This window comes from Poecilia mexicana, unplaced genomic scaffold (assembly GCF_051168715.1).
Source record: "Poecilia mexicana isolate PSO_F unplaced genomic scaffold, ASM5116871v1 scaffold_13, whole genome shotgun sequence".
Lineage (NCBI taxonomy): Eukaryota > Metazoa > Chordata > Actinopteri > Cyprinodontiformes > Poeciliidae > Poecilia > Poecilia mexicana.
In genome coordinates, this window is record NW_028263382.1 from 8,350,726 (window position 1) to 8,371,767 (window position 21,042).

General features: G+C 37.1%; 2 protein-coding genes and 1 pseudogene across 2 annotated transcripts; 1 reads left to right on the plus strand and 2 right to left on the minus strand.

Moving 5' to 3' along the window:
* Positions 1-156: 156 nt before the first annotated feature.
* LOC106917503 (uncharacterized) lies at positions 157-7,205 on the minus strand. The gene is made up of 3 exons (XM_014986563.2): positions 7,086-7,205; positions 5,401-5,878; positions 157-2,240 (listed from the first exon to the last, which is right to left on the minus strand). The coding sequence occupies exons 1-3, from the start codon at positions 7,141-7,143 to the stop codon at positions 1,898-1,900; spliced, it is 879 nt and encodes a 292-aa protein (XP_014842049.2). The 5' UTR covers positions 7,144-7,205; the 3' UTR covers positions 157-1,897.
* A 4,023-nt stretch (positions 7,206-11,228) lies between these two features.
* Positions 11,229-20,569, minus strand: kctd14 (potassium channel tetramerization domain containing 14). The gene is made up of 4 exons (XM_014986695.2): positions 20,430-20,569; positions 17,932-18,156; positions 13,808-13,942; positions 11,229-13,242 (listed from the first exon to the last, which is right to left on the minus strand). The coding sequence occupies exons 1-4, from the start codon at positions 20,481-20,483 to the stop codon at positions 12,931-12,933; spliced, it is 726 nt and encodes a 241-aa protein (XP_014842181.2). The 5' UTR covers positions 20,484-20,569; the 3' UTR covers positions 11,229-12,930.
* Positions 15,068-16,570, plus strand: LOC148155742 (uncharacterized; annotated as a pseudogene).
* Positions 20,570-21,042: the final 473 nt, after the last annotated feature.

Consider the following 21,042-nt stretch of genomic DNA (forward strand, 5'->3'; position numbering starts at 1 on the left):
AAATTGTTTAATGTTTATTGAAAGAATTAGGTGTACCCATTTTATTTATCAAGTTTTCTAACAAATATTTGTTTTAATTAACCAATTTCACGTTGAAATTTAAATAACCAAAAATCAGCCAAAATTGTGTGGAAGAACTAATAAAATCAATCAATCAATCAATCAATCAAATTTTATTTGCATAGCACATTTCAGCAGCAAGGCATTTCAAGGTGCTTTACATAATTTAAAAAATAAGAACAGCATGTGACATTGAATAAACAGTAAGAATGAGAAAGAGATTTTGAAAAAAAAATCACTGTTCCAATTAAGTATTTCTTTATTTCAAATTATTTTACTGCAAATTCTCGTTGATTCAGCTAAAATAAACCAAATTAAATTAATCAATCAAGAAAATAAGATAATAGTCATTCTTTAAAATAACATGTTTAGGATCTAACGTACTGTAGCATTATGCTCTGCAGGATATGTATTAGTTTCAACTGTTATAATAGGACATAAATATTAATTAAATATATAAACAAACCTCTGAGGCGTTTACCAAACAGCTGGAGTTACAATGTAATTAAATTATACACAATGTACTGATTTACTGAATTAAACTTGTAATTGATTTTATTTAGAGGTAGAGTAAGGATGCAAATGCACAGCGCGCTTATTATTATTTTTATTATTACTTTCTTTCTACTTTTTGTTGGTCTGTCACATAAAATCCAGATGAAATACATTAAAGTTTGTGATTGTAGCATTTTAAACAATATGAAAAAGCTTCTGGAGTATGACTACTTTTGCAAAGTAGTGCAGCGCTTTCCTATTTATTTTCCGCAGCACTAATGCTTCTGCACTTCAGTGTTACTTTAATGCAGGAGCAACAAAGTAACAGCGTCAAGTAAAAAGTTTGATATGAGAACTAAGAGGAGGTGACACTAAAATGAGAGTTATTCCAAATGAGAACAGCTTGATTTTAAATCAATTAAAGCTGCATGGAGAAAAAAGAAATCTTGAAATATCTGCAGCTCCTTTGCAAGGTTAACATTTTAATAAGCAAACATTTTCCTCTAAGATAATCTAACTGAAGCACAATGTGTGTCAAACAGCTGCAAAATCTTACCAAGTATTTTTGTTTAGTTTCCGGTGCAAATATTTTATTACACTTGAAATAAGACAAAGCCAAGGTACAAGTAACTTTTCAGTAAGATATAGGAGCTTGTTTTAAGTGAATAATTCTTGACTGTTTACAAAAAGTACAAAATCTACTGGCAGATTATTTCAATTACAACATGGGAAAAATGTGTTATGAGTAGATGTGTTTACCTTGACCATAAAATTGTGCAAATTGGAATTACAAAAATATATTCACTTAACGGAAACTTGGCTATTTCAAAAAAATTTCAGCTAGAATGAGATTGTTTTATGGGTGTATCAAAATGTGATCAACAGCCAGATGTTACTACTGGTGGAAAAGACAAAGAAAGTGACAGGAAGTGGTAGGAGAATGATGTTGTAAAATGTTTTTTTTATGACTTATAGCCTGGACAAACTTAAAGAAACATGATTTTAATTGCATCTATTAAATGTAAATCCCACAATTGTGAAATTGTGTTTTTTTTTCTACAAAGTTTTGCGCCCATTTGTAATAATCTGCCAGTGGAACTAGAACTTTTTCATCAATATTCAATAATTATTGATTGGAAACAAGCTCCTAAATCTTGCTGAAAAGTTACTTGTAAGTCAGCTTTGTCTTATTTCAGATAAACCACACAAAAAATACTTGGTAAAATTGTGTTCTTACAGTGTGTCAAGGGACAATTGTCTATTTTCTTCACTTTAGGTGGACTGTCAAAGACCCATTCTACATTTTACAGTTTCTTTGCAGCAAATGGTTCAGTACAGTCTGTCAGTAAACATCCTGCAGCTCGATGACAGCAGCTGAGGTCTTTGCTCTCTTGTGCTCTGATTTCCATGTGAAGAATCCCACGATGCACACCATGAGCGGCAGAACCGCACACAGAACGATCCGGCTGATGGGCAGCTCTGCACGACACTCCTCTGTGACCGGTGGCTTCACAGTCTGGTCCGTGTGGGCATTTTGAAACAGAAAGGAGGATCTGAAGTTCAGAAATGTAACTTTATTGTTCTTTGTGGTGTCCACCTGACAGCTCCACTTCCTGTCGTTGTCCTCCGCTTGCAGCTTTATGCGTAGAGTGACATTGCACCGAGTGTTTTCAGTCAGCTTGTACCTGCACGGCAACAAAATACATATTTTATATTCTGTATAATAAGGTCTTCAGCATAGATTGTATCTTATCATCCAACACTTTGAATAGGTCTAGCACAGGGCGTCAGAGTCAGTTTCATTTCGGGCCATATCAAAAATCTGAATGTTCTTAAAGGGCCGGTTGTATGCATTTATAAAGCCCATTAAACTGTTAAAATATGAATACATTTTATGATTGCTTTTGTGTTTTTTTTCAATCAAAATCACAGATCTTGTGGTGCTAATATTCTAAAGGAGTTTTTTGATACTTTTGCTAATGTATGATGTTAAATGTAACATTTTATTACTCAACGTAAATAAGACTTTGTCTTATTTAAAGTTTACTATGATATTTGTGCTAGAAACTAGACAAAAATATTTGATAATTTTTACAGTGAAAGCTTTTAAATGAGCTAGTCAGCATTAGCTTTAGGCTGGGGATCCCTTTCAAAAACCCACAGACAATGCTTCAAAAATATCTAAAGAAACATCAATTTTTAGATTTTTTTTCTCACTTTTAGTCACTATTCAATAAATATTACTTTCTTTTAGCATGAATTCTGCTTTGTACCTTCAGATTTTAGCTGGAAATTACTTCTGTGGTGGAAACCTTTAATAATTATCATTTGAGAGCAAATCAAAACAACATTTTTGAGGTAGAGTTGAGAAACTAAAAATAAAATCTCAAGACGGAATTTGAAGCTAAACTAGCTATCTCACCATGTTAGCATTGATCCACTGCTTTCTGCGTTTCCATTAACTATAACATTGCCCGTATTGGAAGTACAAAAATAAATTCACTTAATGAAAACACGTCAATTTCACACAAAAAAACCTCACATTTTTGATTAAAAAGAGAGAGAGAAGCGTTTTTGCGCCTCGATGAGGTGGTTTCTCAGCTGTATCGATGTGTTTCTCAAAACTCTAATGGAAACTTTTTTCACGTCAGACGAGTCACGTGATCAACAGTCGGCCGTTAATACGATCGCAAACAACAACGAAAACGACAGGAAGTTGTAGGAGGATAATAGTATTTGTTTTGCTTTGTTTTTCGGACAATGTGCAGTTCACAGCATCACACAGTTAAAAAAAAGGCGGAGTGCCAGTCAGACGTGTTTAATCCATATAACATTTGTAAAACTGCCGACTACAATTCCCCCTAAACACAGCATACGTAGCCGCTCCCAGTGTGGCGGCGGCCATTTTATCTGATGGCCGATAGATGATGAACGCTGGCGCCATGGCTGAATTATGAATATATATCATAAACTGTTTACATGCTTTGCTGCCAGGACTTTTAATAATTCATCTCGCAACCTTGTTTACATGTGATAATAATTTAATTTCTTATTTAATGGAAACACCGCAATTGCGAAATTGTGGAAGTTTTGACATTAGCAGAATATAGACCAGGGGTGTCTAAAGTCGGTCCTCGAGGGCCGGCATCCTGCATGTTTTAGTTCTCTCCCTGGTGGTAGTAACAACCTTTTCAGCATGTAGGTGTTCTTCTTAAGCCTTCTAATGAGCCATTGTTTGATCCAGGTGCGTTAAACCAGGGAAAGGACTAAAACATGCAGGATGCCGGCCCTACAGGACCGACTTTGGGCACCAGTGATATAGACAAAGATTTGCACTACAGTGGAAATGCAGTTAGTTACCAACCAGCACTTGATGGTGCATAAAGGAGGTAATATAGTCATTTGGATTAGGTTTATTGGAGCACAGAGCATATATAACACTGGGAAACATTGCTTAGAGTGAAATTAGAGGCATCTGTCCGTCAGCAGAAGCTCGGCCCAAACTGGGTCATCAACAGGAAAATTATGGTTTCACTCAAAGACAAGTAGAATAACCCTGTCTATGCAGAGGTGTCGAACAGTGAAGCTGATTAGTGAAGTAAAAACATTACATTAGCTATGTTCTCTCTTTTTCACACTTTAAACCACAAAGTACTTCTGATGAAACTGAAACAACTAAATTTCTCTCAACAAGCATTAATCTGGTCCAAGTCTAACCTTGACTCTAGACATTGGTGTGTTAAAATAAATGGTGTCAAATCTGCAATACAAAAACGTAATCTAGGTGAACCACAAGGGTCGATACTGGGGCCTCTGCTCTTCTGTTTTTAAACGATTTACCTAAAATGTGCTAACTGCCAACCCTATGTAGACGGTAACTTAAGCCAGACAAGGTGGAGAGAAAACTATGAAATATTTGCAAGGATTGTCTTATTTTAAATTCAAAATGTGTCTGTTTTTTGCACAGTTTTGGCCCTGAGTGTGTTGTTTTGTCATCAAATGGCTTTTTTTGAGTCTGTGTAATTCAGTTAATGATGAATCTGATACAAAATTAGTTAATGATTATTTCAATAATGGATTCATCAAGATTACACTGCAAAAACACAAAATCTTACCAAGTATTTTTGTCTAGTTTCTAGTAACAAGTAACTTTTCAGCAAGATTTGGAGCTTATTTTAAAAAAGTAATTCCTTGATATCAATTTTTAAAAAAGTACTAGTTCTATTAGCTGATTTTTTCACCTATAAAAAGACTTTTTCCCTTGTTCTCAGTGGAACTAATATTTTTAATCAATATTAACATAAAACAAGCTCATGTATCTTCCTGAAAAGTTACTTGTAAGTCAGTTTGGTCTCATTTCAAGTTTACTAAAATGTTTATACTAGAAACTAGACCAAAAATACTTGGTAAAACATTTACGCAAGTATGGTTTGAACACCAACCCGAAAAAACACAAAATCTTACCAAGTATTTTTGGTCAGGTTTCTAGTGCAAATACCTCTATGCATTTGAAATGAGACAAAAGTAACTTACAAGTAACTTTTCAAAAAAGTTATGAGCTTTTATAGTCAATAATTAAATAATTATTGAAAAATAATTGTTCACTTATTACAATTGAACTGCCACTTGTAACTGAAATAATCTGCCAATGGATTTAAAACTTTTTTTTATCTTTATCTTGCTGAAAAGTTTCTTGTAAGTTAGTTTTGTCTTATTTTAATTGTACTAAGATATTTAGAGAAACTAGACCAAAAGTACTTGGTAAGATTTTGTGTTTTGCAGTGTAATCCGATTAATGGTTTCATCCCTGCATTGATCTTTGTAACATGTTTCACGCTCATGAACCTTCTGTCGTCTTTGTGCAGCTGCTTTCCGTCCTCATCCAGCCAGTTGACCCTGAACACGTTGGAGTACGGCTTGCAGCTGCCCGCGTCGTAGTAGGTGAAGAGGATGCAGGTGAGGAAGAGGTTCCCTCCAGGCCGGAGCTCTGTGATCGGCGAGCCCAAGCTGACGCTCAGTAGCGACAGGTAGACGTCGGTGACCGCCTCCTTGTTCTCCAGACACACGTACGAACCCGCGTCTTCCATGGTGAGGTCGCTGAGGACGAGGGAGCAGTTGGACGCAACGGCGGTTCTGTTGGATTTGTCCGAGTCGAGGTTGACCCGCCCTCCGGTCACCTCCTCGGTGTAACGGACCCGGCCGCCTCTGAAGAAGGTCCAGGTGATGGAGGAGCAGCCGGCGGAGGTTAATTTGGTGCAGGGCAGCAGGGCGACGTCTCCGATTCTGCTGTAAACAAACACCGAATCCTTCACACTCCTCACACCTGGAGGCAAAACAGGAAGCAGCGTTACGCCAGGAGTTTCTGTCATGTCCTCTTAAAGGAAGATAACTTAAATTAATGATCTTAGAAAATAAAGTACATTAAATCAGAAAATTAATTTAATGAAGTAACTCAATTCATTAAGTGCACTGCAAAAACAGAAAATCTTACTATAGATTTGACAAAAATATTTTGTCCAATATCTTGTGCAAGATATTTGTGCACTTGAAATAAGACAAAACTAACTTATAAGTAACTTTTCAGAAATATGTAGGAGGCAGTAATTTCCAATATGTCAGTCAATAATTTCTTAATATTGATTTTAAAAAGTTCTAGTTCCACTTGCAAATTATTTAACTTATAAGATGGGAAAATTTATTATCATAAATTAAATAATCTGCCAGTTGACCTAGTACCTTTTTTTTAATTTTAAATTTTAAAATTATTTACAGAAAACAAACTCCTATATATGGCTAAAATGTTACTTGTAAGTTATTTGTAAGATATTTGCAGTAGAAACTACAACAAAAATACTAAGTAAGATTTTGTGTTTTTGCATGTTGTACACTGAAAAATCACAAAATCATAAGTATTTTTGTCTAACGTCTCCTGCAAATGTATAATTGAATATTAGAGCCATTCTGTGTCACAATATTTCAAGAATAAAATCATAATATTGTGACTTTTTTCTGTTATTTTTTCTTAGTATGGCCCTAATACTTTGGCGTGTAAATATCTTATTATAAGGTAAGTTCTGGCAGATTATTTCAGTCATGACATTTTTCCATGTTATAAGTGACAAAATTTGCCATCAAAATATGCTTTTTTTAAAATCAATATTAAGAGATTATTGGCTTCAAACTAGCTCCTATATCTTGTGAAAAACTTATTTGTAAGTTAGTTTTGTCTTATTTCAAGTGCAATAAGATATTTGAACTAGAAACTAGAGCAACAAAAACTTGGCAAGAGTTTGTGTTTTTGTAGCATATACACTGACACACAGACTGGTGCCTTTATTGCTACTAATTATAATAAAAACACAACATTTAATATTAGAATAATAAATTAAAACATATATGAGAAAAATACATCTGTACATTTAGAATGTAACAGAAGTTTAGTCCATTTGCAAAACCTTTAAATACTCTTAATAAAAAACCAACCCAGACCATAAAACCCGATCAGATGAGACCAAAATGAAGAATCCTACCCGTTTGGAGCAGACATGTGAGCGGCAGGAGTCGGATAAAGACTTGCAACCCCATCATGTTCTTGATTCCACCTCTGCACCTCCGCTCTGGTCGCCTCTCAGCTATTCTGCAACAAAAACTCTTGAGAAAGCAGTTCTGCACTTCCTGTGTGAACCTGAAGCGAACGGGATGGCAGCATCATCTGCAGCCTGCCGGCCAGCAGGGGACAGCATCCTCTATGTGACAATCACACACACACACACACACACACACACACACACACACACACACACACACACACACACACACACACGTTTTAGCTCAGCGTCTGAGACACACTCTGCAAAAACACAAAATATCACCAAATATTTTCAGTCTAGTTTCTGGTTCAAACATCTTAGTACACTTGAAATGAGAGAAAACTAACTTAGAGGCAACTTTTCAGAAAGATATAGCAGCTTAATTTAAGTCGATAATATCTTAAAATTCATGAAAAGGTTTTAGATCCACTGCCCCGTTACCTAGCAACCACAGCCAAGCCCAGCCCCGTTACCTAGTAACCCCAGCCAAGCCCTGCCCCGTTACCTAGCAACCCAGCAACTGGCAAATGTTTACATGTCTTGTTTAGTGAAATTATTTGCCAGTGGATCTAGTACTTCATAAAAATCTATACAATGGAATAATTTACTAAAAGCTATTACTGAAAAGTTACTTGTCAGTTAGTTTTGTTGTATTTCAACTGTACTAAGATATTTGCAATAGAAACTAGAAAAGATTGTGTGTTTTTGCAGTGCAGTGAGCAAAGTATCATCTTACTATTCTAAACAAATCTCTGCCCAGAGTCCATCAAATGCAAATATATTAAAATAAAATAAATAAATGCTCGTCAGCATCAATTTGGCTTTGAGAAATAATTTTCACACTTTTATTTTCCTTCATTTGACGGTGAACACTTTGACTCCTGACAGTAGGATAAAGGTAAAATGATATTTTTGATTTGTATATTTGCTTTGTTTTATGTCACACTTAACTGTTAGATGGCCCAACGTATCTTTGGGAAACAGGAAGATGACAGTTTTTTAAATTATATGAATTAAAGTAAACAAAAACTAGGAGCAACACATCATCCTTAACTCACCATCCCCACATTGGAACACGGCTGTGGCTCCATCATGCTGTGGGAACACTTCTTCAGCATAAACAGGAATTTACTGAAATAAAACCTATTTAAGATTGAAAAAAAATTTTTTTTAAAGGATTACGACCCTGAATTTACAACAAGAGCAAACTCCAACAAAAGAATCTGTAGCAAGACTTGAATATTTTTGTTTTCAGACACTTTTCATTCAGTTTGATTGAACTGGAGCTATTTTACGAAGACAGAAGAAAAAATTTAGTTTCTAGATGAGCAAAGCTGGAGATGCAACCCTAAAGATCTGCAGCTGTAATTACAGAGAAGGAGCATTTTAAAAAATGGATTGAGAAGGGCTGAAAACAAAAGCACGCCACACTTTTCAGCTTTTATTTGTACAAAAACTTTTGATTTTTTTTTCTTGTTCCACTTTTCAATCATGCACTACTTTGTGGAAGCCATTCACCTTAAATCTCAGATAAATAACTGAGTATATTAAAACTTTTGTTATGAATTGTGACATTAGTCGTATTGCAGCATCTGAGGTTTTACTGTACTTTTACACGTCTGACTCGTCTGAAGCTTCTTTGTGGTCAGAGAAGATTAGATCTTATCAAATAGATTCTGTTGATATTGGACAGAATATAGTTTTATATGTTAGGATTTTCACATTTCTCTAACACAACACCACTTTACAATGAATATTTTACTTTAGTTTATTTGCTTTCTTACGATAAAATAGACAATAAAAGAGACATAAGAACTGTTTTAACTGTTGACCTTTGGTTGTCTTTGGAAAGTCTGTTATTGCCCAGAGATGCTACAGGATGTTGGTAGAACTGCCATTTCTTATACTGAAATAAAAAATAAAAAAATCTTCTGATCTCTTTTGTTGTTGTTACTCAAGCGTTGCTTCTGGTCTGAGGTGTGAAATGCTGTCGTTTGCATCTTTTCTGCCTCTATTCTTCCTTTGTTCTAGGAAGTGTAATTGTGACACGTTGTGGTGAAAACACTGTATCTAGCCGGCACCACGCCTGCTCTGTGGAAACTTGATTTGACCTATAATTTTGGGTGTATGGTAAATATATATATTCTGCAAAGATGACTGTGCTGCATTTAAAAACTGTACTAATGCTGGGCTGCCAGGTTTTCCATCGTATTTAAGCATCATTTGCATGTTTAGCTTTGACTGTGTCATGAGGCAAGATCATGATGTGTTTTATAGGTAGAAATTATTAATCAAAATGTAGAAAATTTGTACCCAAGTTGAATTCAAGTATAAGTAGCACTTATTTTTACTCAAGTAACAGTAAAAAGTATTTTGTTAAACCTTTACTCAAGTACTGAGTAACTGATCAAATTACCAATCATTTCATATTAAAAAATTTTAACACCATCAGACAGACCAAAATATGAAATTACGTGGAAATTTGGGTATTTTAAGGAGCAAAATGACAATAATTTATATAAGTATCAACAATTAACACAATCAGGCAAAATAAAATGTTTCCAAATCAGTTCCTTTCAATGAAAAACTGATGAAACTTTAACAAAATCTGCAGGTGTGTGTCTGTGTCTGGTGAATGTTTGATTAAAACATGTTTGTTTTTCATTCAGCGGGTAAAAAAATCCAGAAATGTTACTCAAGTAAGAGCAGAAATACTTCATAATATAATTACTCAAATAAAAGTAAACATTCTTCTAAAAGTACATAAAAAAGGTTATTCAAGTAAATGTAACTAGTTACTACTCAACTCTGTACATATAAAGATGTAGATATATAAATGTAACCCGTCTGAACGAAGTTCTCATGTAACGTGTATTCTTTATGTTAAACTGGCTAAGTAGCACAAAGCTATCCGCCATCGTTTTTGTTCTTTGCCTGTTTAAATGATTCTTTGTATTATTAATTTTAAAGGTTGACTGTTAAAACTCCAACCAGGGACTGGGAACCAATAAAATCAAATGTTCATTTTTACAACATAGTTTTATGTCTTGTCGCTGCTAAACTAGAATTTTGTGTTATTTTAACAGCCACGTTAGAAGCTGTTTGAGAATCTGAATGTTTTCTAAAAAGCTTTGGATTTTACTTTGTAGGAGATTCAGAATGCCGTATCGATGGTTTCCATACAAAATGTTTGGACCAATGTCCGACCAATGTTTATGAAAGCAGGTGTGTCCAAAATGTGGTCCGGGGGCCATTTGTGGCCCTTGGACTGATCTTTTTGTGGCCTCCAAACTGCAGTTCAAGAACGATGTAACCCTGTCCCGACTAGCACAGGCAGTTGATGCAGATGGAGACTTTTTATTTTTAAATCAACATAATTTTAAGCACAGCACAAAGTATTCATATGTATTTATAACCAAGGTTTGCATATAGAGGTATGTCTCTCCAGAATCATTCACAGAAAAGGCAACTTTACTGCATCCAGAACAGTTATTTATTTATGTAACAATAAATATATCAAATCCTGTTTTTAGAACTACAAATAAATTTGTTCAATGAAATCCAAAAAACTTGATTTATTTTTATATTAAACTTGATTTAATACAGCTAATGTGGAATATCCTTTCCAGTTTTTGATCTATGGTGGAAAAAAATAAATTATTTTATTTGCTTTTTTTTCCCAGTTCACAAAAACTTTTGACTTTGTGATTTTACCCCACATGACAAAGGACACCGCTCTTTGAAAAAAGAGCATGTAGCTCCAGGTTTAAAAAATTGCCTTCAATTCAAATTAAGTTTGTCAAACTTACTTTACTTCTGTTTGTTTAGCACGACACCTTAATAAAGTTAATATATCTGCTTGGATAGACTTAATTTGATTACATGAAACACATTTACAGATTCTTTTACGTGAAAATGCTCTTTCCTTTTTTTTTTTTTACAGTCCAGGATGTTCCACTGGTGGCATTTTGACTGGAAAGTAAAACTTTTTTTATGACGCTTATTCTTAGTCAAAGTGTCTATGTGTTTTTTAAAGCCTGTGCATTCATTGTTGTTAACTGTTTCTAAGAAGTTAAATCAGCAGAAGAGACACCAGGATATATTTATTTCCTCCACTGAAACGTTTGAATCAACATTACATTCAGACTCTGTGATTTCCCCTTTCACTTAACAGGACACGCCGTCTTGTTCTAGAATTAAGGCGGTGCATTCAATGCCCCGTTGGACACCAGCAGATTTCTGCCCCTCTCATCCTGACAGGATGTGGTTTGGCAGCTTTTAAATGTTATGTGGCCGACGCCGGGGCTGCTGCTCTGCTTACGGTTCATCTTTTTGCCTCTTCATACATTTTGGTTCATCTGTGAGTGAGCTGCAGATTGCCCAGTGTCGAGGGTTTGACGCAGTATTGTCTGCAGACAGTGAAATCCCCTCAGAAAGCTGTGAAAATGTTCAAAGCGATGAAATAAACACCTGTGTGACGTCAGCGACACATTTTGAAGAGGATGACTGTAGGCTTGACGTTAAAACGACGGACATAAAACACTTTGCACGGATATTGCCCAACTTAAAAGTGACCTATTATGTTTCCTTGAAAAGGTTAGGATAAATCTATGGCCTACACAAAACATGTTCATCACATCATCACAAAATTATTTTTAGCTGTTTTAGGACCTCTTGTCACTTTAAATCCAAATAAGCTGCTTATCTAGCCACGCCCTTTTGTAAACTCAACATTTACACTTGCACATGAAAATGGCTGCACAATTATACAACCGTACACCTTTGAATGGCAGAAGTGGAGCCTCCTGCACAACCAACAAGAATGCAGAAAGTTGTTTCTGAATGATAAGTCGACAAAAAACAATTGTCTTGGTCAGTGGTAAACCAGCTGACCAAACATGCTGGATCTCAGCTTGGGTTGCTAGGTAACAGCACAGTGCTGTTGCCATGTAACTTTTATAAAAAATATATATTTTAAAATATCTGTTGAAAGTGTCACTATATCTTGAGAGTATGAGAAAGATAATCTGTCAAAAAAAAAAAAAATCAACCTTCTCTGCCTTCTCCCAGTGCTAACCAGAAACAACCAATCAGAGCATCTTGTTCTGTGTTACAGTACAGCTCCCCATCAGCAGATCTTGTTGTGAATGTTAAGGCTAGTTAGCATGAACAGTTTTCCTGTAACAGTAAGTTGTTTCTCCGCCATTAGTACATTTAGCAGCACGTTCATGAGTCTGATTTACAACGCTAAGACCTTCCTACTGGCTCTGATTGGTTATTTTTGGTCAGGAGTAGTGCATTTCTTCAGATGCTAATAGCTCAGAAAGAAGGTGGAGGAGATGGATCTTTTAGCACATCATGTGTCTCATATCATGTCAAGACATGGTGATAGTTTTAACAAATATTTAAAAATCATATATTTTATAAAATTTACATATTGTAACTTTAACAATCAGGAGGGTTTTTTGTTGTTGTTGTTGTTGTTGTTTTTAATGGCTTATTTTCCAGACACCAAAAAAAAAAAAAAAAACCATTAGCTTATTCCCCAAAAATGCCACTTTGGCTGGTTTTAGCAGCATTAGAGACAAACATTGAATTAAAAAAAAAGAAAAATAAAGAAGAAAAGTAAATTTTGCATAACAGGTCCCCTTTAAAAAAAGATCGGTGTATTTTATTTCGATTGAACATTATTCCGTAAGAAAACCACAAGGTGCAGCTCATTATAATTAAGTAATAAAGTGCAGTCGTTCAGTTTGAACCCACAGACAGCTCCGCGGGCGCCTCGTCACCACCAGGTGAAGGTGAGTTTGTGGAAGAAGTCGTAGCTCTTGGACAGGAAGCTGCGCTCGGGCACGTAAGCCTCGATGCTAACGTTGTAGCCGCGACTCTCGATGTCCATCTTCACGCAGTCCAGCAGGTCTCTGACGGACGGCTCGGCCTTCCACGGCCCGAACGTCACCGCAGACTCCTTTCCGGCCTCCAGGCTGTTTACGGCGTTGTCATAGAAACCCAGGTCGTCCTCCGTCCGCATGACGCAGATGAGGATGGTGGAGCGGCGCGCGGCCACTGCCTCCGCTCTGGCAATACGGATCAGAACCTGACAGAAGATTTTAACATTTATAAGGGCTTCTTGCTGATGTGTAGCTAATTGTAAGTTCATTTTTTTAGTTGCATAAAAATCTGACTTAGTTCTTTTATTAATTAAATGCACTAGAACAGAATAAAGTAGAATACTCTTTCCTAACTAGCTCTCATAAGAGTTGCTATGGAGTTTCTATGGCAACAATAAACAAGCTACAGGCAGTAGCGCTGCCTTGCTCCTAATTTATAAACAGTTTAAAAAAGGCGGGGAATTAGTACTTAATTGACTCAAGTTTTGAGAAAATTGCTGCAGCTGAAATTAAGTGTGTCTTGGTTTTCATTCATACTATTTTATTACTTTACTGCCAAATTTTACTTTTGTTTTTATTATTATTGGTTTATATCAAACTTAATTTTGTTTCTTGTTTTATCATTCATCTACCTGTGATGTTAGGAACCACTTTGGCTGACTGAGGTTGTTGTAAATGTAAACTTTCATTTTTCTACATCAGAAACAAAATGAAGTAAGCAGGAAACTGGTTCTGGGATAAAAGGAGAAGAGAAACCAGGAAGTAGCTGACCTCGATGTTTTCTTTGTAGTGCGGGACCCTGGAGAGGAACTGCTGTCTCCCCACCAGTTCCCCAAACAGCTCAGGCATCTCCTCCAGACGTTTCATCAGCGGCTTGATGTTGTAGTGGACCGCCTCTGTATACACCTGAACACACACACGGGTTACAATGCAGGGCTGGAGCTAACGGCTATATAGTTATCGATTAATTTATCGATTATTCTGATGATTTTGCAGATTTCTCATTTAAAGGGGCAGAATTATGTGTTTTCCAGGCACATAGTGCCATTTTATAGCTCAATGGAGTAACTATCTTCGCTTTTGTTGTAACTGAACACCTTGAAATTGGGTCGCTGTCTCTTTAAAAAATCCTGCTCGTTGTGAAACTTTGCCTTTGGGAAGTCCTCACAACATGGCTCCTTTATTAACCTCTTGACAACATTTTTACCAGTGTTTCACTGAGAAGTAGCTCCTAATGAGCTCAGCTGATGTTCAGTTCCACCAGGTGTTTGCTAATTGCTGCTGGCTAGACTGAAGGAGTTGAGTGGGAGAGGGCTGCTCTGTAAGACCGTTTTTTTTTTTTTTTTTATGATTATCTTCCTAAAAACATAAACAACAAAGGCTTAGCCTGGCAGAGGGGCTAGTGAACCATGTTAGGCCGCCAGGCCTATAATTCACTGGGGGATCCCCTGCAATCACACTGCTGCTGGCACCTCTGCTCCAGTTTTTCACAAATAACCGCTGTGTCAGCCTTACTTGGTGTCAAGTTATAGTCCAAGACCGACAGAGCTATTAATAAAATGTCAAAATCATCATATATTAGTGCAAATATCGTACAAAATTTCTTATAAATATTTCTAAATTAGCACCACAAAATCACCACAAAATTAGCACCCATCACTCCACGAGAAGGGGAGTCAAGCAAAGGGATGACATGTTTCAAGAAATGTCACAACAGATCATATCCCTGCAAGAAAACGAGAAACTTTGGAAGGAAGAATTGAAGCAGACCAAACGTTCGTACAATGACCTCATCTGCAAGTACGAAAGCCAAGTTTCTGGACTGGAACGAGAGGTGAAAACATATCAGCAGCAGGTGAACCAAGAGACCAGCTTAAAAAGATCGATAGAGAATCTGGAGGTCATTAAGAAAGAGCTGAGAAGGACCAAATGTGTCGAGAAAAGTCAGAACAGATCGCTTTCCTGCAGAACAACGAGAAACTTTTGCAGGAAGAACTGAATCTGATCAGACGTTCATACAATGACCTCATCTCTAAGCATGAAAGTGAAGTTTCTGGAACGAGACGTGGAAACATATCGGCAGAAGGTGAACCAGGAGAAAGACGCCAACCTGAAGCTCGTCAACAATCTGAGAGCTGAGAAGGAGGAGCTCTTCCACAAAACATCGAGAGACATCACAATTATGCTAGAGAGAGAGAAGTACATGCTGAATGAACTGGATCAGGTTCATGTTTTGTACGATGATCTGAAAAGTAGATATGAGACAGACATAATGGGATTACAACAGCTGGCTGAATCATATCAGCAGAAGGTGAACCAAGAGAAAGACACCAGCTTAAAAAGAACGAAAAAGAATCTGGAGGTCATTAAGAAACTGAGAGCTGAGAAGGACGAAATGTTTCGTGAAAAGTCGGAAAAGATCGCATTCCTGCAAAACAATGAAAAACTTTTGCAGGAAGAACTGAATCTGATCAAACGAGACATCACAATTAGGCTAGAGAGAGAGAAGTACATGCTGGATGAACTGGATCAGGTTCACGGTTTGTACGGTGATCTGAAAAGTAGATATGAGACAGACATAATGGGATTACAATAGCTGGCTGAAACATATCAGCAGAAGATGAAGCAGGAGGAAACGGCTCTTTCTGACAGAGAAAAGAAAGAAAAGCTTGTCGGTGAGTTACAGTGAAGGTTTTCTACTGAGCTGTACCAGCAAGTAGAAAACCTTGAGCTGCAGATCATTCAGGACAGAAAAGCTCATCTCCAGAAATCGGAGGAGGACGTGGCGCTGCTCAACAACATGAGAGCAACGAATGCCGTCCTCCTTGAAAGCACAGCAAAAGAGATCAAATCTCTCCAAGAGAAGGAAAGAGACGCTCAGGCTGAGCTGGAGAAAGCTGAAGCTTTGAACCAGGAGCTGACCTGCCGGTTTGAAACCGAACTCACTGCTCTGAAACAACAGGCTGACAAATACCAGCAGGAGATCAGAGAGTTGAAAAGAGCAAAAGAAGACCGACTGGTGCAAGAAACTCTGAGAGCTCAGGAAGAAGTTTTCCAAGTGGAGGAAAACTCGCAGAGCCCAGACGACCTGGTTGAAGCTTTAAGCCCAGAGGGATCCTCACAGGACAAACCTTAGCAGGTTGTTCCTCGGACCCAAAATCTGTGGAAGAGATCGAGATCGCTGCAGAAACCATCCTGGAGGATCTCAACAATCCAGGTCCTGAAACCAACCAGGATGGCAAAAGGAAAAAATCGAAAACTTCAATATGGAAAAGAATACGAAACGTTTTCCGATTGAAGAAACCAAAAAGAAAACAAAAGGAAGACGGTCAAGAACATGTCCAAGAATGATTTAGATATTTAGAGGAGAAAGACAAGAGAGGAACTGAGGGCAGGAATCAAACCCATGGAGGTTGTAGCCTCTGTGAACGGGGCGCCGTGCGACGCTCCGTCTAGAGGAAATTTGAAAAGACAAAAGTTTTTCCCCCCATTGGCAAACTAGAAAAAAGATCCCTTCCCAACTCAATTGGAAAAAACGTGGGCAGCACGGTGGTGCAGCGGTTAGCGCTGCGCCTTCACAGAGATGATCTGTGTGGAGTTTGCATGTTCTCCCCGTGTTTGCGTGGGTTTTCTCCGGGTACTCCGGTTCCCCCCACATCTCCCAAAACATGTCGGTCAGGTCAGCTGGTCGCTGTAAAGTTTCAGAAACTCCAGACTGAATGAACCGTTTCGCCCTTTTCCCTTTGCTGTTCTAGCGGCTCAATGTTTATGCCAACTTATTGATTTAAGAATTAAAACTCTTCTTTTAATTATAATTATTTCTGTTTATTTTCACTGTACTTGTGCTTTTATGGTTTGTCCTTTATTTTTACCTTTCTACTCACTTTTTGTATTGAATTGCACTGAATTGCAGCTCGTTATGCTGTTTAAATCCAAATTTTAAAACAGATTAGCAAAAGGATCATGCGGTGGCCTTTTCAGGGCGGCTGTGGCTCTGAGGGTAGAGTGGTCGTCTTGTGACCAGAAGGTTGTAAGTTCAATTCCAGCTTCCTCAGCCACATGCTGAGTTGCCCCGGGGCTGGGCACTTAGTGGCAAGCTGCCCCCCGACCTGCATGTCGGTGTGTAAATGCAACTGCAGTGTGAAGCGCTTTGAGTGGTCAACATGACTAGCAGGGCCCTTCATAAGTTCAGTCCATTTACCTTTGATAAATCCTGTTTTATACCAAGCAGAAAGCTGATTTAACACGTTTGGACATGAGTCGTCTGCTGCTATAAAAAAGCTTTACAACAAACTGCAAATTATGTTTTGTTTAGGATGAAACTTAGGTTTTGTTTGTCAACCTGGGTTTAATTCCCAGTCCTGGGGAATCTGCTGCTGCTATTTCCTTCTCTCTCCTCCCAATTTCCTGTTCGACCAGTTAAATAACGGCCTAGAAAACTTTATTAGAGCCTAAAAAACAACTAAAAAATACATTTCACCTCACAAGCTTACCACCACATTGTGCTCATACACACACACACACACACACACACACACACACACACACACACACACACACACACACACACGCACGCACACACACACACACACACACACACAAGCTAAAACTGTCACTTGAGGAGATGTGGATAGAAAATATCTACAGAAAAAGATGTTTTTGTTTATCCTAAATGCAAAATGTTTATATTTTCTGTACATTTTTAACTCAATTGCTGCTCTGAGTTTGTTGTTCTATTAGCAGTTACCCTATTTTGAGTCTGTACACTCCAATTAACGATTAATTTATTACTAAAAAAGTGGATCATTATTCCAATAACTGATTAATTTGATTAATCGTTGCAGCCCTATTACAGAGCGATTTAAAAGCAACTCTTCATCGTGTGTGGCTCAGACCTCCCGGATGTTTTCCGTCGGCAGCTTCTCCGACCTCAGGAACTCCAGAACGGCTCCGAAGTGGGAACCGTCGCGGTCGATGAAGAGGCGTCCCTGAGCGTCGGTGCTGACTTTGGGCTGCGAGCCGAACAGCTCCGCCACCTTGGAGTCCGGGTGTCTTCTGAGCGTGCTCAGTGTGGTGCTGAACAGGTGACCCCCGACATTTAGCTGAACCACAGAGGAGTGCTGAGGGAGGAAAACAATCAAAGAGTTTTAAAACAACCAGGCAGAATAAATTCAGTGCCCTGAAGATAAGAATGTGGATTTATGATGCATTGAACAAGATTAAAATCCACATTTTACACCTTTTCATGCTTCCATTTGGGTCTCAGCTGCTTCTAAAAACAACTCAATCATTTTCTTTTCGTTTTCTTCTTACAACAGGCTCCAGATAATATGGCAATAAAAGTCTGAGTGACATAAATCCACAAATAACTTATTATAGCTATGTGATCAATTTAATAAAACTGGAAACGTATGTCTCATATAAATAATGAAACATTCTAAAGTTCTTCACTTATTACTCAATGAAATAATTAAATTGGTGAATGTAGTTAAAATTTGAATCAAATATATAGTAAAATATTTTTGTTATCAATATTATTGCTTCCTGTATTGAAAAGCAGTTTCTCGTGCAAATATCCTACTTTACTTGAAATAAGACATAACTAACTTACAAGTAACTTTTCAACAAGCTAGAAGAGCTTGTTTTAAGTCAAAATGTCTTAATATTGAAGAAAAATGGCAGATTTTTTCACTTTGAACATGGCTGGCAGATTATTATAAGTGAAATAATCTGCTAGTACTTATTTCTCTGCAATGTTACTTGTGAGTTAGCTTCGTCTTATGTCAGTAAAGAAATAACAGAGATGTCCAAACTATTTACACTATTTTTAATTACATTGACGGGGTAATACCGCCACCTACTGGTAGGTTTGGCTATGGAGCCTCTTGCCTGCTGGTAGTCATGTGCAGTCCAGTCTCCTGCTACCTTTATTTTTCCTTTGAAGGAAACTAGAAAAACAACCATGAACACCCAACTGTCAGATACATTTTCAACTATTTTCTTGCACCGTATTGTTAAAAACCCATAAACACGTTTTCAATGAGGACTTTAAACGCAGCTAGTTGTCACCAGCTGTTTCCAAAATGTACTGATATTCTGCTAATGTCTAAAAAACACAATTTTGCAATTGCAGTGTTCCCATTAAATAACAAGTACAGTTAAAATCACATGTGAATAAGTTTGTTCACGTGACAAATTATTAATAAATACACCATCAGCCTCAAATTACTTCCTGTCGTCTTCATTTTTTCTGCCAGTAGTAACATCCAGTTATTGATTATGTTACTTGTGATACAAAAACGTGTTTCCACTGACAGGTTTTTATGAAACTAATTCCAATTTTTGTAGTTTTAAGGTCAATGGAAAGGCAACTCCTGAGACTGTACACAAAATAAACCAGAGTTTACTTGCACATTTATTGCAAGGGAACACAATAAGAAAAAGTCTTTTCTTTCCACCTTCCAAGGTGGAAAGAAAAAACAAGTTCATGACGTTCTGCAGCACGTGACCACAAAGTAAAAATATTCATTAAATAAATTCTAGATTTAAATAATTTGTACCTTTTATGTTGATGTAAATATAGATTTACATCAACAAATCTATATTTATGTTTGTTGCTGTTCTTAAACTTTTCCTGTGTAAATATCCTTTTTGAATTGAGGCACATGTGGCTTTCCATACAGCTCGGTGGTTCAAATCATTCTTATGCTTATTTCAGGTCTTTAACGAGTTTAATCAATAATAACAAAGTGAAATACTCTGAATGTTTTTGTGCTCTTCAGTTTAGTAATTTTAGACCATAAAGACCAGATTTGGAAAACCCATAGACGGTATTTGTCTTTTAGCTCTGTAAATCTGTAAGACAGCGTAAAGTCAGTGCGCCACAACTATATTGATCTCTGTCAAACTTGAATCTGCAAAGAAACAGCCTTCAGTGCAGGATTATATCAACTAAAAATGAACCACTCTAAGAAGTTCATTTGATCAATTTAAGCAACAAAAGTCGTTTAACTTGAGTATTATTGGTAGCTTATTTATTCAACTCTGCTTGAGTTGCAGTAAAGCCTCACAAAAGTCGACAAACATGTTCTCATTTGACTTCGCGAGACAACGCCAACTCAAAGTCAGATATTATCTGTGGGTCCAGCAATCAGGGCATCTCAGTAAATCACCAAACAAACTTATCAATAACTGGTAATCTACACTACAAATACTGTAAAATTTGCACCCAAACGCGTCACTTTTGCACAAACTAATGTAAATATTGACACCCATATGCGATCCGACCTGAACTTCCAGACACCTGTTCCTCTGACAGGTGAAACTTTCCCACAGCTTTCAGCTGCACAACACAACACTGAAACAAATCAACGCGATGAGTCAGATTTCTTACCGACAGCGCAGATGAAGATTGTTTACCAGTCGATTTGTAGTCCGGTAGACTCATCTTGGTCCTCTGAAAGTTCAGGTGGGACCGAGGAGTGGAGCAGGTAGCAGCTAGGGGGCGTGGCCTAACCCGGATCCAACCATAAGCTTTAGAACGCTGGGAAGATGTCTCACTCTGCTGCATTTTTAGAAACCGGTCTGAAGAGTATCTCAGCAGACAAATGAACATTTAGCAACTAGGGTTATTAAGATTTACTCATAAATCTAAATAAATATTTAACATAATAAAAAGACACGGAGCAGACAAGATGCACAAAAATTACACTTGAATGGACACTAAGTTTTTATTTTTTACTAGTGTTAATTTGTAATTAAAAGCTACATTTTCTATTACTAAAATATGGAGCACTATATTTCACAAACTGGTCAAATTAATGCACTTCAGAATAAAATGTCACTTAAAGGTATATTTTTCATTCCTATATTTATAAATGTACAATGAAAACTATGCGTGTTCATCATAAATTTAAACAGCAATAAGATTTCCCCACTCAGGCCCTTCAAACTAGCAGCAGCAGCAGCATTTAGCAAATACCTGATAGAACTGCACAACAATTTCT

Bases quoted from the DNA above. Each gene is read 5' to 3' on its own strand.
- LOC106917503 (XM_014986563.2), bottom strand. From the start codon at position 7,143: ATGATGGGGTTGCAAGTCTTTATCCGACTCCTGCCGCTCACATGTCTG. The intron at 5,879-7,085 runs GTAGGATTCTTC...TTTTGCCTCCAG, and splicing joins CACATGTCTGCTCCAAACGG to GTGTGAGGAGTGTGAAGGAT. The intron at 2,241-5,400 runs GTTCATGAGCGT...GTTGCCGTGCAG, and splicing joins CTGCACAAAGACGACAGAAG to GTACAAGCTGACTGAAAACA.
- kctd14 (XM_014986695.2), bottom strand. From the start codon at position 20,483: ATGAGTCTACCGGACTACAAATCGACTGGTAAACAATCTTCATCTGCG. The intron at 18,157-20,429 runs GTAAGAAATCTG...TTCCTCCCTCAG, and splicing joins AATCTTCATCTGCGCTGTCG to CACTCCTCTGTGGTTCAGCT. The intron at 13,943-17,931 runs GTCTGAGCCACA...GTGTGTGTTCAG, and splicing joins CGACGGAAAACATCCGGGAG to GTGTATACAGAGGCGGTCCA.